The 18,457-nt window shown below is 35.0% G+C and overlaps 1 protein-coding gene across 2 annotated transcripts in view; it reads left to right on the forward strand.

The window, feature by feature from the left end:
- The window catches only part of FGF7 (fibroblast growth factor 7), a 29,270-nt gene extending 23,969 nt beyond the window's left edge, over positions 1-5,301 (forward strand). The window contains exons 3-4 of one of the 2 annotated variants that reach the window (XM_042876027.1): positions 3,670-3,773; positions 4,259-5,301. In XM_042876027.1, coding sequence (XP_042731961.1) covers positions 3,670-3,773; positions 4,259-4,453 — 299 coding nt within the window. In that variant the 3' untranslated portion in view covers positions 4,454-5,301. The remainder of the gene's footprint in view (positions 1-3,669; positions 3,774-4,258) is intronic. The other variant, XM_042876028.1, reaches the window with a different exon arrangement.
- Positions 5,302-18,457: the final 13,156 nt, after the last annotated feature.

Raw genomic sequence — 18,457 nt, forward strand, 5'->3', positions numbered from 1 at the left:
ATTATAATCTGAAGAGACAGTGATTTCATTATGTGTATCCCTATAACCTCAGAGTTTGTGTTTAAATCAAGTTGCATATTAAAAAAATAAACAAACAAAAAGATTATTGGATGTTTTCACAGTGATATTACACTGCTTATAAGCATTATGATTCCTTTGATTATTTAATAGGTGTGGAGGGAAAAACAGCTCACCTTATGTCTTGTGTGCTCAGAAGCAACTTGTAAAGCAATTAAAAAAAGTAATGAAAACTTTGTCCATATTAAATTTAATATTACTGAAAAATCATTGCTCCTGGTCTGTGGAAGGCCTTTGATATTGAGCACTAAATTCAATCACGTGACATAACTGTAGTGCTGGTTTGGATAAATTAATAAACCTTCAGCGTATGACTTCTCAACCTGATCAGCTTCTTTGCATGGTTTCTGTATAAAGGAAAACTTTTTGATTTCTTAAATGTCCATGACACTTTGCAGTGAACAGAACAAGTGAAATCCATACAAAAGATAATATGTAATGTCTTAATTTTCCAAAAGTTTACTAGAAATGTTTCCCTTCCCTATATGATATAATTGAAAATTTTGATTAATTGTAATAATGATTTCTGAAACAAGTAGATAAGTTACTGAGGCAAAGACTCAAGAAGGAAAGGAGGTTTACCATATGCTGTCATCTTGCTAAGGAATTTCAGTCATATGTCTTCAAACAGAATGAGAAGCTTAGTGATGATTCAAGTTAAAAAGTATATGTGAAATGCTGCCTCGGAAACCTAAATCTAATTAATGCTTTGCTAGAAAAGGAAAATTTCTCTTTTGGGGACTGGTTAAGATACAACAGAATAGCAATGACCTAGAACTAGGAACAGAAAAATGAGTACATGCACATTCTGTGACAGGCCATGACATTCTCTGAAGAGAATCATGAATGTACAAGCAGAGAATCATGAGTATACAAGCACTGTTCCCAGAGAACTCTCACTGGTTTCTTTTCTTTGTCTTGAACGTTGCCAATAGTACAACAGTTTTAATGTGACATAATTATCGCATAATTATTTATGTCATATTCCTTCACTAAAATTTATGGACAGATGCACAGAGAGAATACTTGAGAAACGTGCCATTCAGAGGCTTAAGAACATCTTTTGGTGTCTCATCACCTCTGAGTCAGGGTGTCCGATGTTATTCATGTGAAGCTAGCCCTAATCCTGGGGGCACATAATTGCTTACAATTTTGAAATGCACACAATAATATAACTAACAGTATCAAATATGCATAATAATTTATGAATGCAAACTTGACTGTAATTATAAATCCATGGCTTTTTATGCACAAATTGTAACAAATACAAGGTAGAGCCTGTTAATGATCTCTGAGTACATCTATCACATAAACTGTCATTTCAAAGAATGTACAGAATTTTGATAGATAATGTTTGTCATTCAGATTTCCTGTGTGAGAGGATTTTAAAATCTTTCTGCTTCCCTTATTTCTACCCTGAACTCATCAACCAGAAAAACTATTCTGAGTTTTATTTAGATGGCGTTAAGCATCCAAATTAAAGACATTTCTATTTGAACTGAATAGAAAAACAAATACCCAAAAATGAAATAAAGTAATTCCTACAGGTCAGTATGTCAATATCTACTTCATTTAAAAAAAAAAAAAAAAAAAAGCTAAAACAACATGAAAATTCTAATAATAATATTGCCTTAGGCAAAAGCTTTTGGCACTTCCCTCTTAAAAGCAATAGTATTTCTTACTCCTGTAACTTCAGCCAACAGCAGCTTACTCAAAGAAATCTCCATTCGTATTAGAATGACTTGCTTTACAAACTCATTCTGAATCTTTCCTTTTTTTCCAGTTCCACATAGATAGAAAATTCAAACATAAACTTCAAAAAAGAAAAAGCCCTCTCCTTAAGATAACAGCTAGCATAGGCAGAAGAACAAATGGATATAAACTGTCACTGAAAAAATGCAGATTGCAAAATACTACAGAGTCTGTAGGCATTAAAATAAAACAAGCTCTGGAACAGCCTTTGGCGGAAACACTGGGGGCAAAGAAATAGCAACTCCAATTTAGTATTGGCAACGTTTATGAAAAGAGAATTATCTGATGCAATTCCCAGGCTAGCAGAGTACTGGACTTGATGACCCAGAGATCCCTTCCACTCTCATATTCTTTGTTTGGATAGATACAGATGTTCATCTGTTTTTCAGCCTCGCTGTGGTTTCTCTCAAGTGAAATTTAAATGAAAGTTAATATAATTTTTGCAAGTTTCAGTCAGAATTGCCCTTTGTAAGAATTGTTAGGCCTGCAGCACAGTGAAACTTCTCAAAGAATTCTGAAAGCTTTACTTAAAGTTGGCTTACATTAAGAAGCACAACTGTTCAGAGAAATGAATGCCCAGCAGGGCACACACCAAGAGAAGAGGTAACTGATCTACGGATGGGGAAAACAGGAGTGAAAAATAGAAATAACAGGTCGGGATTGATAGAATGGTAATATGAAGGAAGGGAAGAAAGCAAGATAGAAAGAAAAGAAAGCAAAAAATATTAAGATATAGAGAAAGTATAGGGAAAGAAATATCAGCAGCATTCATGCCTTCTTAAAAAATAACTACTGACAAAAATATTATGTGAGGTAGCTGAAAAGACTCAATACAAATTTGAAAGGACAGGTTTTGTTCAAGAGGAAGGTCGCTGTTCAGGTGACAAGCTCACACAGTTCTCCTCCCTCACTCCTCTCCCTGTGCTTAGCTATTGAGTTTCTGCCTATAGTTGAACTGGCTGTGAAGGATTCTTTTTCCTACAATACAAACATACTGCATAAAGTTCTGTATGTGACCCAACATGGAGAAAAGCCTCTCAAACTCAGAAATGTAAATCTAAACCATTGCTTAAAACAATAGTAACATTTAAGCTTGAAAACAACCTGGCATTCCTTAATACCTTACTTTAACCTAAATATACTTTTATGTTGCAAGTAACTTAAATGTATCAGTAACTATAGAAAGCTATTGCGAATACATATCAGCCAGATATGAAATGTTACAGAAATATATAGAAAAACACTAAATTTTTTCTGATTTTGAATAAATAAGCTCTCTGTGCAATGTTTAATTATTTTCAAATACAGGTATCTTTGCCATTCCTATCAGTCATAAAAGCATGCAAAGGTCAGACAAATACTTTACCTTACATAGAACACCGTGGTCTGTTTCCTATCGCTTGCAAGTTGTAAGGTTTACACTTGTTCATTTGTGATACAGCTACACTTGTCTTGAAAATAAAGGCTTTAAATAAATTCTTTGAACCTTGATGGCTACAGATGTAATTCTTCTAAATGAAACCCAGAGTCTGATACGTTCTAAGATACACTGATTCTTTGAAAATACAAAAATTCTTTATATTGGCATCTCAATTTCAGTAGATATTTAAAATGCATCATGCAAATTGTAAGTGGCTGCGTGCAGACATGATCACATACAGAAAATTTTAAAAATCTAGCCCTTTCTTCACATGATTAAAGAGGATAAATATTTTTCCTAATAAATGCAGATACGGATTTTCAATAAGCACAGAATTATATTTGTTTAAGTAAATCATACAGGTTGACTGGAAAACAGGTATTCTGCATCAGTGTGATTTTCCCTCTGTACATTTGCAGGTATTCTAGAAATCCGAACAGTGGCAGTTGGAATAGTGGCAATCAAAGGAGTGGAAAGTGAATACTTTCTGGCAATGAACAAGTCAGGAAGGCTCTATGGAAAGGTATGGAAGCTAAATTCTCCTCAATCTTGTAAGCAACCACCACGCCAAGTTCTCCAACAAACGTCATCAACTATCTTATAAAAAATGTGTCACATTCTGTGTGAAATAGTTTGTCTGAACTAAAGTCCTAAAAAGTTAAAATGTGCCCCACGTGTGTATTTGACTTTCATGACTATGACTTTCATACTCACTTTGGAAATTCAGTTATTGGAGCTTGTGTTCTTTTTTAAAACGTGAAACATTAACAGGGAATATATAAAGTTGAAGAATTCAATACTCAGGTTTCAGAAACATAATTTGTTATCACTGTTAATGATATTCTTTGATTATTACTAATATATCAATTTGTTTAGTATTCACAGTATTAAAAATACGTAGCTTGCATGATGAACCTTTTTCTCCCATCTCCCCCAGTCTAAGTATTCTCTGACTGCATTTAAAAAACACCTGTACTAATTTTACTCTAAATTATTTATTCTCAACAGAAAGTATGCAATGAGGATTGCAACTTCATAGAACTAATTGAAGAAAACCATTATAATACATATGCTTCTGCAAAATGGACACACAAAGGAAAAGAGATGTTTGTTACTTTGAACCACAAAGGTGTTCCCATGAAGGGTAAAAAAACAAAGAAAGAACACAGAGCATCCCACTTTCTTCCTCTGGCAATATCCTAATCATACATGATCTGTACAGAACTAGTTCCAGCAGGAAGATTATTTTTAAGAAGATTATTTGACAAGGTATCAAGAGAGGCTGGAATACTACTGAGAAACTGAACAAGCTGGACTTGCGCATTTATGTTTATTTTTAAGAGACTACGTGGAAAAGATTTGAAAATATACACAAAACCAGATTTCCTAACTAAAAGCTGTAAAAAATTCTAAAGAGTTGTACAATCATTATCTTAGTCATTTTAACTGGGTAGTTTCTTAAATTAATTTACCCTGAAGAATAAGTCATGACTTGATTATCTGATAATATTTAATTTAAATGAAAAAAACACACACACACACAAAAAAAAAACAGAGAACAATCTGCTTCTTAAATATGGCTGCTATAATAATAATAAGCAGATGATAATGTTGTGTAAAATATGTCAGACTTTAAGGCTGCTGGAACGAGTTGTCAGATTATCAAGTCAATAGTAAGTGTGGAGGCTGAGCAGTATTTTAAATACTTCCCCAAGAAGCCGCTATCCTATACATAAACTATATGATCAGAAAAATATATAATCTTGTAAATGTCTATTGTTGCATTCAGATAAAAGAGTTAGTTTGGAAAAAATAAGTTTACTCTACTACAAAAATGTTCCTATCTATTATTGAAACAAATACTTAATGCTGCTCTAAAAGATGTTTCAAAATAGTGTATGTAAAATAATAGGAATAAATAACGTACTTCATCTCACTTCTCACAAAGTAACAATTTATATAACGACGAAGCAAAAATTCAGACATATTAAGGTATTTTATGTAACATATCCTATCTTTTGTATAATTCCTGTTAGGGCATACAGCTTTTAATTTTTTTTTTTTTTTCCAACCTTATACATGCTTTTTCTGTTGTTACAGCATTAAACTTTATTTTAAGTTGTATTTGAACTTTATTGTTTTAAGTTATTTAAATGTTATTTATATATAAAAAAAAAACTTATTAAGCCGCATCTGTTTCATATGCTTTTAATTCTAAAGGAATAACAAAATGGTCTGGCTGAGATGCAATGAATTTTTTTCTGTGACCAGACACAAAGTCTAGTACACAACCCTCTTGCCAACATACGTTGGATGACAGACAAAAACGACAGCCTGCAGCAAATCGCACAATGGACATCTCAAAGGAAACAATGCAAAAACATAAAAAATCTTTGCCACACGCTCAAGTTGATTTAATAGCAGCTCAGAGTTATACTAAGTAAAAGAAAGTTGCAGAATAAGTCCTCAGATGGTGGAAACGATCCTCAGAGAACAGTGTAAGAACCCGTATGTCTACTCTGAAAGACCAGCTGAGATCCAGGTGACGTGATGAAGAGACACATTACTTTTCTTGGTATCAAAGTGTTTAAGTAAGCCCTATATGGCTGAAAAGTTACTTCATCCTGTTCAGTTTGCCTACAAGTTTTCTCAGCATTGTGATCTGTGCTCAAAGATCACCAAAATTTAGCTAAAACAGCTGTTGCACAATCATTACCAACTTGGGATGGAGTCAAGTGGAGTTAATGGACTTAAGTGCTCTACTTTTCAGCACAGGTATCTAGACACAATCTTTTTTTTTTCTATATATTGAGACACCTTCTTTGTAACTGCACTCACACAGAACTGCCTGCAACAATTCTCTTTAAGAAATATATATATATCCTTTAACAACTATTTGCTTATTAAATACTATAATTTGGAAGTTACTTATGGAGTTTGACTTAGTATTATCACAAGTTGAAGTGTAGATGTGAACCAGACCATGCAGAAAATTTGTCAATACAACTACATGGGTAAACATTCACTGTGCTTCTGCTGCTTGATCTATTGCTTGTTCAGGGAAAACAACAGACTGTACTATCAAGGAATACTTCTTGCTGGAAACTGTCTGCACTTCTCTGTGAATATATTAACACTGAAATAAAGCTCCTATTCACAATTAACATTAATATACTAGCACAAGTTTCTAGATACAAATTAGCTTAGTTGAAGCTTTGAAATAAAAATGGAAAAAGCAAAATCTCCCAAAGATTGTGTTTTAAAGCTCAGCTGAAGTTTAAACTTGTATGCAAGTATGTATGTTCATATGCAAATATATGCAAAATAGTGCTTAAATTAGATACATATCGGTTCTTCTAAAGATCTTCTGATTATGTTGTTCAAGAATAGAAGCATACAGTCAAGCCATTCTTGAGTCCCTAAGGTAATTTCCACGTACTGCTCTACGTTTTATACAATGGATTATTACACTACCATCCTCATTAGGTCAACCAAAGCTGGTTTGCATTTTACTGTTATATCTGACATATAGCTACAGGTGAATGGTTCAGCCCAAGCTCAAATCCCTGCAGTAGCACAATCATGCAGCCTAGCATGTTGCAGTACCTTCCTTATGCTGACCTAGCAGTGGAGCTACTGTAATAGAGAAAAAAAAATCAGATTTTTCCCTTTTTTTCATGGTTCTTTTCAATAATTTTCTGGCACTCTAACAAACAGTCTTAAAGGCTAAAACACATCCTAATTTGTTCTATTCCAGTACAAAGTGGAAAAGATTAACAGAAAGCAAGATGAGATCCATCCAGTGTATCAAACTTGAAAATACCTTTAATTTAGAACTGTCTTCTAAGCAGAAATCCAGAAACATTTGAACAGTCTTACATAAAATAGAGCTGTAGAATTTGATTAGAAAAATTTGTAAACCAAACTGACTGCAAATTGATGGATTTGCAAATCAGTCATATAGCAATTAAAAGCCACCAAGTGTTAAAGCCTGAACTCTGTAAATAACTTCACAATACCTGGCTGAGGAAAACAAGTTTGTAAATCTCAAGCATTCCAGACAATTCTAAACCTGCTTACACTCCAGATGTAAAAAGTAGGAGGTCTTCTCCAACTCTGTTTAGAAGGCAGATGCTAGTTTACCAAAATAGGCTTCTTTCATTATGAAATGCTTTTACTAAGAGTCCTGGCACTTGAGAAGACTGACTCGTAATATAGAAGAGAAAAAAAGGAATTAAACTCAGAGAAAATTACTTCCTGATGAGAATGAAGTATAATGCATATACTTGGCACAAAGTTTACAATGTTTTCAAACTGAAATCCAATCACAAAATGACAGAATGGTCGAGGTTGGAAGGCATCCCTGGTCCAAAACCCCTTACTCAGCAGGGCCACCTAAAGCAGGCTGCTCAAAGCCACGTCCACGCAGCTTTGGAGGATCTCCAAAGAGGGATACTCCAAGGAGAGTTCCATTGCTCAGTCACCAGAGCAGTAAAGGTTTCTTGATGTTAAGATGGAAGATATGTTTCAGTTTGCACATCCTGTCCTGGCACTGGGCACTACTGAAGAGATTAGCACCAGCTTCTTAGCATCCTCCTTTCAGGTTTGTACAAATATGGATAAGATGCCTTCCAACTTTCTACTTCTCCAGGCTGAAGAGTCTCAGTTCTCCCACAGTTTATTATTACCCTGGACAGCATCAGTTTTGATAGACATAAAGCAAGTCATCAGCTAGTGACTGCTGAATTATCATGATTAATGTACTGGCCTTTGAAATTTGGTTCTGCTATAAATTTCACACGTAACTTTAAGAAAGCCATAGTCAAAGTCCTACTCCCTATGTAAGTAAAAGAGGTACAAGCCTGATGCATGCTGCTAATACATTAAACATATTTCCATGCTATTTTTAAATCACCATAATAATTTTAGCAGGGCACAAGTCAGCAGGGGGGATATTGCTGAATTTATGCCTAAATTCACAGTGATTTCGGTCAACAACACAGGACACCATGTTGGCATGGTTAGATTGCTGTCTGTGTTTAAGCTAGCTAATGAAATTAGCTTGTTTATGTCTAACTGAGTTGCTGTAATATTACTGCATAGCACAGCAACATTACATGAGACCTCCAGATGAAATTGAACATGTGGAAACCATGGATGCTCAATTCTTGTGTAAGATACAACACACTGACAGCTAACTTGCCTACACACCCTTTTCCTATTGATTTTATGGGACATTACACATCAAAAAGGATCTGGGCCAGTAACAAGCATCTCAGTGTTCATAAATGAGAACAAGAGACTATTCAACAAAACTGAGAGTGCCCTGAGAGCCTAAAGCACTGTGGTAGAGCACAGAACAGGATAATAATAGGAAAACTAAAATAGAAAGGCTTCTCCTTTTATTATATTTTCATAGGAAAAAATAAGTCATTCTATCTTCTTTTGCAAAGAAGCATTGGGACCACAATAGCTTTAGTGACTTCAAAAAAGTACTGTCATTGAAACAAACTCAGGCCAGAAGTGTTACTATAACCAACAACTGAGGTGATTTATTGAACCTGCTCTGCAAATAACCACTTTCTACTGAGTTTCATACACTTATTTTTCATGTACTAGCAAAATACTGTAATGACTGAACTTCAAAGGGCAAAGGAAACATGATTATACCAGAAGGAAACCATTGGAATTTATAAAAATCATGCAAATGTTTTCCACTGGCTTTTGGTTTTGTAAAAGCATATTATATTTTAAACCCACATGTTCCTCTGACGATTGTCTTCAACAACATAATACACTCTGTTTCTAAAACCTGTACTACAAACAGAACAACAAACAAAAAATGGATTTTATAAGCAAGAATTTCCTTCCAAGACTGTAACACAAAGGCACTGACTTTCAATTTAAAAGAAACAGTGGTTCTTTTTTTTTTCCCCCTTCAGTTATACTTGAAAAAAACTACTAAGGAAAAAAAGGAAAATTATTCAGAAAGCTAACAGGCAGTATATGACAGTGAACCAGTTCATTTTACTAAGCCACAGAGGTGTGTAGCCAATCCACACACAGATTCTGCAAAGAATTCATTGGTAGAGAACAAATCCTTCAGTGAGCTCTCAAGAGCAACTCTTGAGAGAAAAAAACTCTTCAAGCTACGGCAGGGGAGATTCAGGCTGGACATGAGGAAGCATTACTTTTCAGAAAGGGTGGTCAGGCACTGCAATGGATGCCCAGGGAGGTGGTGGAGTCACCAAGCCTGGGGGTGTTCAAGGAAAGGCTGGATGTTGTGTTGAGGGACATGGTTTAGTGGGACCTATTGGGAATAGGTGAACGGTTGGACTGGATGATCTTTTAGGTCTTTTCCAACCTTGGTGATTCTATGATTCTATGATACTATGATTCCTTGTTGCTCACAGTGCATTGCACCCATAAAAATTCACACAGTTGTCTTACATCTACATTACAAGAGCAAGTTTGTGGGGAAATGATGGCACATGCTAGAAGACTTCCTTGCCTCTGATATTTCTGTAATATTTCACTAATTTGGGATTCCCTGAGTACATCATGCTCCAAACATTCTCTCCTTAACATTAGTAAGTATGAGAGAAGCCTCTATCTTTTCCTAAGCATTTAACATAACTGTTGGGAAAATCTGTCAGAGTAGTACCACTGAAATCGGCAGAGGCTGGGGATCTGCACACAGACATCTTACCCCATTCAGGTTGATTCCATCACTAAAGAATTTCTGAATTTTTTCTTCAGCTTATCTTTAAGACTGGCAAATCTATGAGTTTTCACACAGACATTTGCCTATGAATTGTTTTACAACAAAAATCAAATTTTTTTTACCTTGATCATGGTGGAGTGACCTAAATGCACAAAAGCACATAATCACATGAGCACATGAAAAAAAATAATAGGAAAAAAAAAGGCAAATATTGGAAAAGCTTTGGGGGCAGAAGGAAGACTAAGAGTAGCAAGAAAAGACTGGCAGAATAAAGGAGGAAGGAAAACAGAAACTTCAGGCATGGGAGAAATGATAGAATATAGAATAATCACAGAAACACCAAGGTTGGAAAAGGCCTACAAGATCATCCAGTCCAACCATCCACCTATCGCCAATAGTTCTCACTAAACCATATCCCATAATCACCATAGTCTGGCTAACGTGAAGAAACAAAACATTCAGAACGGGAACACGTGAGAAGCAGCATCAGCACAAGAACTGTGAAGGAAGATGTTAATATAGCAGCAATGAGAAAGGAGAGCCATCTACCACCATAGAATAATACAGCCCAATATCTGATTCACCGGGACAGGGAAGAAAAAGAGGTAGAAAACAGAATGCAATAAAGAATGAAAAAGAGAACCCTGTGCTAGAGAAAGCAGTAGCAAAAGAATAGCTGTTAACAGGATTAGAGGAAATGACCAATCAATTAATTTTTAATTGATATGACATTTCGATTCTGTGCAAAATTAAAGTGAAAATATTATTAATAATTTATGTTGACAATTAGATTTTGCAACGTACTGTAAGTTGCAATACAATATGCATAAACGTGCACTGTGAGTTTAAATATATTTACAAGACTTACGAGCTGCTGTGGATCTGGCAGATTCACTCGTGGGCACGTCAGCAGTAGCACCTTCACTGTCACGATTGACAGTGGTATCCTTGCAGCTTTCAAGACACTATTTATTCCATGCATGTTTCCTTGGTTTTAGACCTGAAAAAAAATAAAATAAAATTTAGAAAAATACTGATGTTACTTTGAAATGCGCCCTGTGATTTATCCCAATTTAAATTAAAATTTTTTTCTCGTATCCAATGTAAACAGCATTATGTTTATGGTCAACCTTAAGCTAAGGAACAAAGCCCAGTAACTGAAATAACTATATTCATATATTTAAATTCAACCAGTGTCTTCACAGAGATTTTTTTCTATCTCCCTTCTACTTCTGCTTGATTTTCTACACGGATAAATATCCTTATTTTGTGGTTCTTCCAATTCAGTAATTTAATACATTTGCATATTTTTTGTGAGGTTGTGAATTATTCTGGCAGCAATACATAATTTACTTTAGCCAGTGGCTTTCAGTATTCATTCCAGTAGAACTCTGCACAGCTCCCACACTATAAATTTCATGCAGATACAGAATCTCTGCCATAGCAGCATAGCAGCAATGTTGTTTCTCAGGATTTTTTTTTCAGTCTGACCAGATTTCAGTTAATTCTATCCATTATCTATTTCTACACATTACAGATTTTACTGCGGGTTTATGCAGCTCTTTCAAGTCAAAGGCCCACTTGAGGTTTGGTACATATAACCTTGAAATATGTAAACCTTCTCCAAATTAGATTTTTTCAGGGTATTTTTATTTCTATACATAATTTTCTCAGTCTGTAACTAAAAAGAAAATTCTGCTCAAGAAACACTGACTGACATAGAGAAAGGTTTTGAGAAAATATTTTTGTATTTTGTGCCTACTTCAAAAACACATTTCTATTGCATTTGTCAATCAGCTTCAACATACAAGATAATGAATTCCACATTGCCATGAAATCTAAATAAACGAGAACTAAAGATAGAAATCTGCTCTAAATCTAAGTTTTGAAATGGATATTAAATAACGTGCATGATCTAAGAATCATCAACACTGTTAAGACATGGTGATATTTAATGGTAATGCCATTTCCAGAGGAAGCTTCTAGGACTGGTACAGTCAAGAATCCTGTAAGCATATTTATACCTTTCTTCTGGTTTGAGGTTTTTAATAGACAAGTAACTTCAAGGCCAGCTACAAATAAACAGTGGGGAAGACCTCCCAGTCTCCTGTTTAACTACAAAGCAACCTATGCTTACCATGTTCAGCAGCTTTCTCAGTAATTAATACAGTTTTTCTTGTACATTATTTGAATTATATGAGTTCTACCCTGACTGCATTTATGTGCTTACTGTAGATTCTTAACAATATAGAAGTAAAAACTTCCATACTGTATCACAAAGAAAGCAGTGAAATCATCAGCATTCATCAGTTCAACTATATCTCCAGGTATGATTACATCCTCACTGGCTAATTTATAACATTTCAATACTTTTATAGCTACAAGAGCTATGCCAGAACAGAGTCAACTGCTGTAGAGCAATAATAGGACTGGATTAGAGCATATATATAACCTTCAAAATACTACACTTTCTTCTCAGCATTATCCTGATAACCCCCAGCTCTAAAGAGATTATCACTTGGACTCTGAGACACACAAGCTTTGCAACACTTGGCAACATCAGAGCTCTCACCATACTCATACTTCTAACACAACATTCATATGGGGATTTTGCCCCAGAAATAGCTTAATTTAATGGGGAAAGATATTTAATTCTCAATCTGATACAGAAATAGTTGCAAAACTGTAGCTAAATTGTATTACAATAGAAAGATAGAAAGGTAATCTGGTTGTCTTAAATGTCTCATATTCACAGCAAGACTTCATCATTATTAAACACTGGAAGGTCATGCCCAGCTAATCTCACTGCTCAAGTAAATAATTAGAATGCAGAATGCTTCCACAGTATCAGCTGACAACAGAATACTAAACTAGATTGCCAAGGCATTGATACAGCACAAGTTAGCAATCAAAGTATGTTGCAGACATGCTTTGCTACATTTTTGGCAAAAGCATTTTGAAAGGTCAAATCCAGTTTTATTTTTTGACTAAAAAAAGAGAAATAATGCCAGAGATAGACAGCTTCCTTTCCAGAGTACTGTTTTACAATGTTTAATCATATTTATTTGCCAACAATCAGAATAAAGATGTTGGTATCATCATCATTATTACTAGATCAGAGCACAGAATGCCAGCTTTGACTATAGCATTTCCAGTACAGATTTTTTTTATATATTTATGTATCTTACTATTATGGGGGGAGAAAGAAAGCAGTAGATTCTCACTGAAATGCACATCTGGTGGTCTGGACAAAAACAAAAAAACAGTACCTGATATCCATTGAAAAATTAAGTCAACCAATCCGTCCATAAAATCACCATCAAATCTTCTAAGGAATTCAGGAAACGCTTCACAGAAAGTGATGTAAAGTATTTGTGACAAACAATCAGGATACACCTGCCAACACAAGAATAACACAGTATCTACCAAAGCTACCAAAAGAGCTTTCATACTACAATATCCTTAGCTAATGTAAAAACACTCAAGTGAAGTGCAGTAATTGCAAAGTCATTCTTCTAAAAAAAGAATAGTGCTGCCTTCTATTACTTGTGTGAAACATTAGGCAGCTGTACCAACAAGTGAATGCACTTCTCTATAATGTGCTTAGCCAATATCAAAGTTCCCAGTGAAGATGGAATTGGAGGGCAGTGATTCAAACAAATTGCATACTTTGAACAAGACACTTAGGCCTACAATTAGGATAAAGTATTCTTTAATGATATTGAGCTGATCATGGTCGCTAATTAAAAACAAGAAATTTACAAATTTCTCATCTTTTAACATTGTTTTCCTATTCACACATTATATGAGCCAAAAAATCAACTTCATGACAAAGAAGTGATAATTTCTAGATTCCCTCAATATTTCTGACTGCCCTCTCTCTTCCACATACATGCAGCTCCCTTGTGCAGCCTAACACTGTCAACCTGGACATGTGTAAATTTGCTTATGTTATATGTTAATACTTTTATGAGCCAAAATACAGCATCTTTCTGTATACCAATGGAATTACTAAATGTTTATTTGCCTGAAAAAAAAAAGAAAAAAAACCAACCATCTTTACTATCCCTGGGAACAAGATGAAAAAGCGCCACAAAGCTTTCTGTAATTCTGTCAAACTGTGGTGCTGATCTTTCTGATTGGGCTTCAAAGGGTGAAACACGAACCCAAGAAGAAGGCATCAGCATAAATTCATATACTGTTGTGAGCCAATATACTGATGCATGAGATTATTAGAGCTCATCCTTATGTATCCTGTTAGGGGCGGTGCTGACAATACAAAGAAACAATACTGAAATATATTCTTAAAATAATTCCACCTCTTACTCTAATATCTTCTTCTAACTGTATTGACAGACTTTTTAAAGTATACTGCAGTAGTTACTGATTCAGAATCATACTTAAGAATGTCTATTATTTGAAGCATATGTGGTGCACCAGCCAATAATTAAGATGGAATCTAAGTGCTGTACTGAATGGAAGCCATTGTATATAACCAGAGTCTCCGACCATTTTAATATTTTTCTTCTCTTCTTAATAAAGAACACAGTGATCACCTGAGGTAATAGAATATATACATTTTTAATCTATATTCTTAACCTAAATACTGCAAAATCATACCTTATGCAAGTCCTAGCATCAGTACACAAAGTAAGCAAAGTAAAACAAACAACTCTGATCTAAATGCTTATTGTAGGCACTGTGGTATAAACCTGCTAACTAAATTAGCTGTTTGTGTGTTCAACTACAGCTGCTTAAAGTTGTACGTCAGTTAGTCTTGGGCCTGTAATTGACGTACTGGGCTTTGTCTACAACCAACTTGAAGAATCTATAGCTTATTTCTTTGATAATAACAGACCAGGAATGCATCAAGTTCATTTATACCTTACACTTTTGGAGGAACCGGCACAGAAAAAAAATCCTGAAATGTTGCAATAGATAATTTTGAGAGAAACAAGTTTCTCCAGACTTCAAGAACTTCCTTCTGTCAAAGCAACAATTAAATATTTATTGCGCTGAGTGCTGCAATTCTAAAATCTTAAAACCACAGAACAAACTGAAACTAGGCAAGGATAGGAAGTGCAAGGGTTTTCATTTGGAACTCAATCCAGAAGAAAATGGGAGCCTTCTTTCAGACTGAGGAAATACTGAAGTAAGAAAAGCTTGCAGGGAAATGTCCAGCTTCTACTGAGAACAAAAGCAGATTCTTTGGGCACCTCACCGTTAGGTCATCGTAAATGATGGGGACACATCTGCATTTGCTGGTTCCCAACAACTCTCTCAGCTCTTCAATGCTTTTTTGTTTTATTCTCTTTGAGATTTTTTTTAGTTAATTTTCACTAAACTTACCACAAAATATTTAAATATACAGAGTTAAAACCACAAAAACTAAGTTACACAAAATTAATAAGGCAGCAAATCACACTTGTTGCGTTTAAATTTTAACATAATTAAAAAAATGCAAGAGCACAAATACTGTAACTAATCCTAGCAACAAAGCAGATACAGGCACCAGATAAACTTCCATTGACATTTGGACACAAGCACTGACTCGAAGTTGTTCCAGAACCAATGCAGAAGTGCTAAAAGGATTTTGATATCACTTGTAACTTGGCTATCTGCGTACGTTTGCATATATTTAAGCAAAAATAGCCAAAGTTTTTAAACCCATCAAAATTTATCAACACTTGCTGAACATTTATGGAGACCCAACAGTGGACGTGAGCACAGGGAGGCAGTGAGTGGTGCACCTGAGCAGTGGTGGCAATGACACTGGTTCACCTCCACAAATGGACCTTCCCAAGGAAAATGTTATCCTGGGTCAACTAACAGCTTACAGGAAGATCACCATTTAAGGCCGATCACAAAGACAGCAGAGACAAAGCTCTAAATTATCCCTATCTTTTCAACCATGGATTAAAGTACTGGCCACACAAGAAAAGACTATGCCTTTTCATTTGTCCACTAATGAAGTAACCAAAGAATTTGAAGACACTGTTAATTCCCACTGAAATAAGTAGAAAATTAGAATAGAAAGGTTAGAATTACAATAATACTTCAAACCGTCAACTGCAATTTTCCTGGCTCATTTAGTTCCAGATGCAGGTGTGAAAGCTGTAACTTCAGACAGAATAAGGATCCCTCATCAGTAGCAAAAGATGAGTGCACACATACTGATGGAATTAGCGTAACATCAAATAAATCTTTGTTCGCCTAATGAAAAAGAGCCATTAATTAACAGGACACCAAGAAGCTCCTGAACACTGTCTTCATTTTTCTTCTGTGGTCATATGAAAGAAAGAAGGAATACCTTCATTTTTATGTCTCCAGGTGAGACATGAGCATACCGTAGCTGCATGTGCGGTGAGGCCCTGTTTATATGCTAATGCAAGATTTCATAGTCACGAGGTTCGTGCCCACCAGCTACAGAGTATGAGCATATGATCACACACAAGAAATTCATCTGGAATTCATTTGCATAATAGCATCCAAGTGTTTTACATACTTGCTGCAAATTCATACATAAACAAGATTATAATTCCTGCAGTAATTAGACTGAGGTGTTACAGGCAATCATCTCTCTTCGTCCTCAGTGTTCAACCATTCCCTGAGTGCTATGAGATACAAGGAGTCAATGATACAGTAAAAAAACAAAAAGCCCCATGCAATTCAACATGATGTGTAACACACATGCCAAGGAGTCTGTAAAAAAATTACATGTTCTACATTGTAACTCTGGGCTTACTTGGTTTTTGAAATTCTTTTTAAGTTCAATGTGAATGTTACATTATTTGTTTCACTATCTTAATTACTGGCCAACTGCAGGACACAGGACAGAGCAGCTAGAATTCTTCAACAATAATGAGTTAAAATCAAACAGCTCCTAGATCTGACAGTTTTGTAACTTCAATCAATGCTAATAGTGACACTAAAAACTGTATGAAAGTGGAACATACGAAGATGAATGAGTCAACGTATTTTGCAATACTCTTTATTGGCAGCTTGTGATCAGGATATTGAAGCAAAGAATACATACTTACATCATTCTTTCATAGCTAAGTCTTAAAGTTTTGAAGCTTCCAAATGTCTTCATAATTCTAAAAGTTGGTTTTTGAAACCAGGGTAACCACAGCTCTAAAAAGAAAAGAAAAATCTTCAGTAACTAAAGCTGATAATTACATTCCTGATGTGATGCTGCACTGAGAAAACAGCGTTTCAAACTCACAAGCAGTTTTTTTCTAAATTAAAAAACCTGCAAAGGATTCTTCAACAGAGCTGGTGACTCTATTTTATAAAAATACTTTCTTTGGTAGTTGTTTTCTTTTTTTACCAAAAGTCTGTCAAAGTACATGAAATGATCACTTCAATCTTCGACACACTTTGTTTCTTGCAAGACTTCTCAAAAAAATATTTTCTGTTAGAAAGAATGAGAAAACCCATCTCAATTTTTCTTACTTGCTGGGCTTTTTGCTTCTTTTAACCTATACATATTATTTTTTTCAATTTGAGATGATACTGTTTCTTGGCCATTTTGGATATATTTGGCATATTTGCTCTTGTATCAGTTTCCAGTCAAGTACAAACTTCTGTCTGGCCATACAGCCCATACAGTGACTTTCAACATTACACCATGTGCAAGAGTCTACCTAGCGAGTAGCACTGCTTTGAAATGAGCCAACTGAACTATTTAAGGTATTTTCTTTAGCCTACAGTGTCCAATGCGGAATGTACATTGTATTACCACCATAGTTACTTGGTGTCTTACCAACTGATACCAATATTACAAGAGCGTAGGCTAAATCAAGGCTTTATCTTGCATGGTCTTGAAATTTTCAAAGATGAAGACAGCACAAGCTCTTTGAGAGATCTACCCCATTGGCAGATACGTAAGGAGCAACCATGCTTTGTATTTCTTACAGTTCCAAGATGTCCCACAAGAATCTAAAAGAATTTGTTACATTTACATGTCTCAGTAGTTTCTTTAACAGAACCTTTAGCTGAGTTTTAATAGACCAAATAACAAATACAGTATGGTCTGTAATTTTTCATCACTCAGCATATTAACTCACTAGCTTATTAGTAATTTATGGCTTAGTTCTGAGAGTATTCACACTAATATTAAAAAAAAAAAAGCACCTGATTGCGATTAACATCCAACCATCATTCAAGACATACCTTACCAGAGTCAAGATATTCCAAACTATGACAGACATCTTTTCTTCAAGTCCCCTTTCCCTACTGGAAAGTCACAAACAACACTCCCAACAGTTGATGATAAAATCAAATGAATAAAACTACCCAGTATATTTATAGCGTATTTGGAATTTCCATTATGCAATACATCTAAATTCAAGTAGTCTAGAAAATTTAATATTGAATCTTGAATGGATCTCAGTTTTTCTTCCCTTGGGTTGGTACCAGAGGTATTTCTTTGACTTACAGCTCAAAATACGTTTTAAAGAAAGAACGCCATGCAATTTTAA

This window comes from Lagopus leucura, unplaced genomic scaffold (assembly GCF_019238085.1).
Source record: "Lagopus leucura isolate 7727_CA_CO unplaced genomic scaffold, USGS_WTPT01 Super-Scaffold_100015, whole genome shotgun sequence".
NCBI lineage: Eukaryota > Metazoa > Chordata > Aves > Galliformes > Phasianidae > Lagopus > Lagopus leucura.